A 1169-nucleotide genomic window follows, 5' to 3' on the forward strand; every position below is an offset into this window, starting at 1 on the left:
ATATATATATATATATATATATATATATACATGTACACGACGGGCTTCTTTCAGTTTCCGTCCACCAAATCCACTCACAAGGCTTTGGTCAGCCCGAGGCTATAGTAGAAGACACTTGCCCAAGGTGCCACACAGTGGGACTGAACCTGGAACCATGTGGCTGGTAAGCAAGCTACTTACCACACAGCCACTCCTCATCATCGTCATTTAATGTCCGCTTTCCATGCTAGCATGGGTTGGACGACTTGACTGAGAACTGGTGAACCAGGTGGTTACACCAGGCTCCAATCTGATTTGGCAGAGTTTCTACAGAGTTTCTGCGTCTCCACAGACAAGCAGATAGATAGATAGATAGATATAAACAGACAGATATATATGTATATACAGATAGATTAGATAGATAGATGGATAGATAGATAGATATAAACAGACAGATATATATGTATATACACAGATAGATTAGATAGATAGATGGATAGATAGATAGATAGAGACAGACGGGCAGGCTGGCAGACAGACAGATAGATAGATAAATAAGTAAATAAATAAATAAATAGACAATCGGACAGAACAAAGTTAAGTGTTTGGAACTGAAGGACTTACCTCAAGTCCGGTGAATTTGGATATGATGGACGGCCCAAGGTCACCGATGACCACAATCTGAGCTATCATGGTACCAAGCTGCAGACCGATCAGCCTGTGGGGAGGAAAGGGGGAGAAGAGAAGGAAGAAGAATGAATGAATGAATGAATGAAGACTTTACGGTGCCCCAGCATGGCCATGGCTCTAAGTAATTGAAGCAAGCATGTAAATAGAATAATCTGAACATTTAAGGGAACACCAAATATGGCTTGAAAGTCATAACATGCCGGCAGGAAAATAACGTCATTAGGTGAGACAAGCTGACACTGAAGTGGCTTCGCTGATTGACAGGTGACAGTCTCAGTTAGAGCATGCGTGGGCTAAGATTACGTGCCCTCCATTGTCAGTTAAAGTTTAGACAGTGTCACGTGACAACTTGCTGGGGCAGCCTGCTGGAGCCTAGCAGCAGATATAAAAAGGGGAATTTGACAAGACAATCAGTCGGACGCTGACACTCGTTGATGCTGCATCGAAGAGGCCAGGGAATAGAAGAAAGAAGACATGCACCCAACACCAGAGCTGAAGAC

At 43.2% G+C, this 1169-nt stretch overlaps 2 protein-coding genes across 2 annotated transcripts in view; one reads left to right on the forward strand and one right to left on the reverse strand.

Moving 5' to 3' along the window:
* The window catches only part of LOC106876535 (zinc finger protein 271), a 172309-nt gene that overhangs the window by 43703 nt on the left and 127437 nt on the right, over nucleotides 1–1169 (forward strand). The window lies entirely within an intron of this gene.
* Nucleotides 1–1169, reverse strand: part of LOC106875652 (putative sodium-coupled neutral amino acid transporter 10) — a 26717-nt gene that overhangs the window by 8163 nt on the left and 17385 nt on the right. The window contains exons 4-5 of the mRNA XM_052977800.1: nucleotides 870–922; nucleotides 580–756 (exon numbers count right to left, since the gene is read on the reverse strand). Of these exons, the coding sequence (XP_052833760.1) occupies nucleotides 580–756; nucleotides 870–922 (230 nt within the window). The remainder of the gene's footprint in view (nucleotides 1–579; nucleotides 757–869; nucleotides 923–1169) is intronic.

This window comes from Octopus bimaculoides, chromosome 29, assembly GCF_001194135.2.
Source record: "Octopus bimaculoides isolate UCB-OBI-ISO-001 chromosome 29, ASM119413v2, whole genome shotgun sequence".
Classification (NCBI taxonomy): domain Eukaryota; kingdom Metazoa; phylum Mollusca; class Cephalopoda; order Octopoda; family Octopodidae; genus Octopus; species Octopus bimaculoides.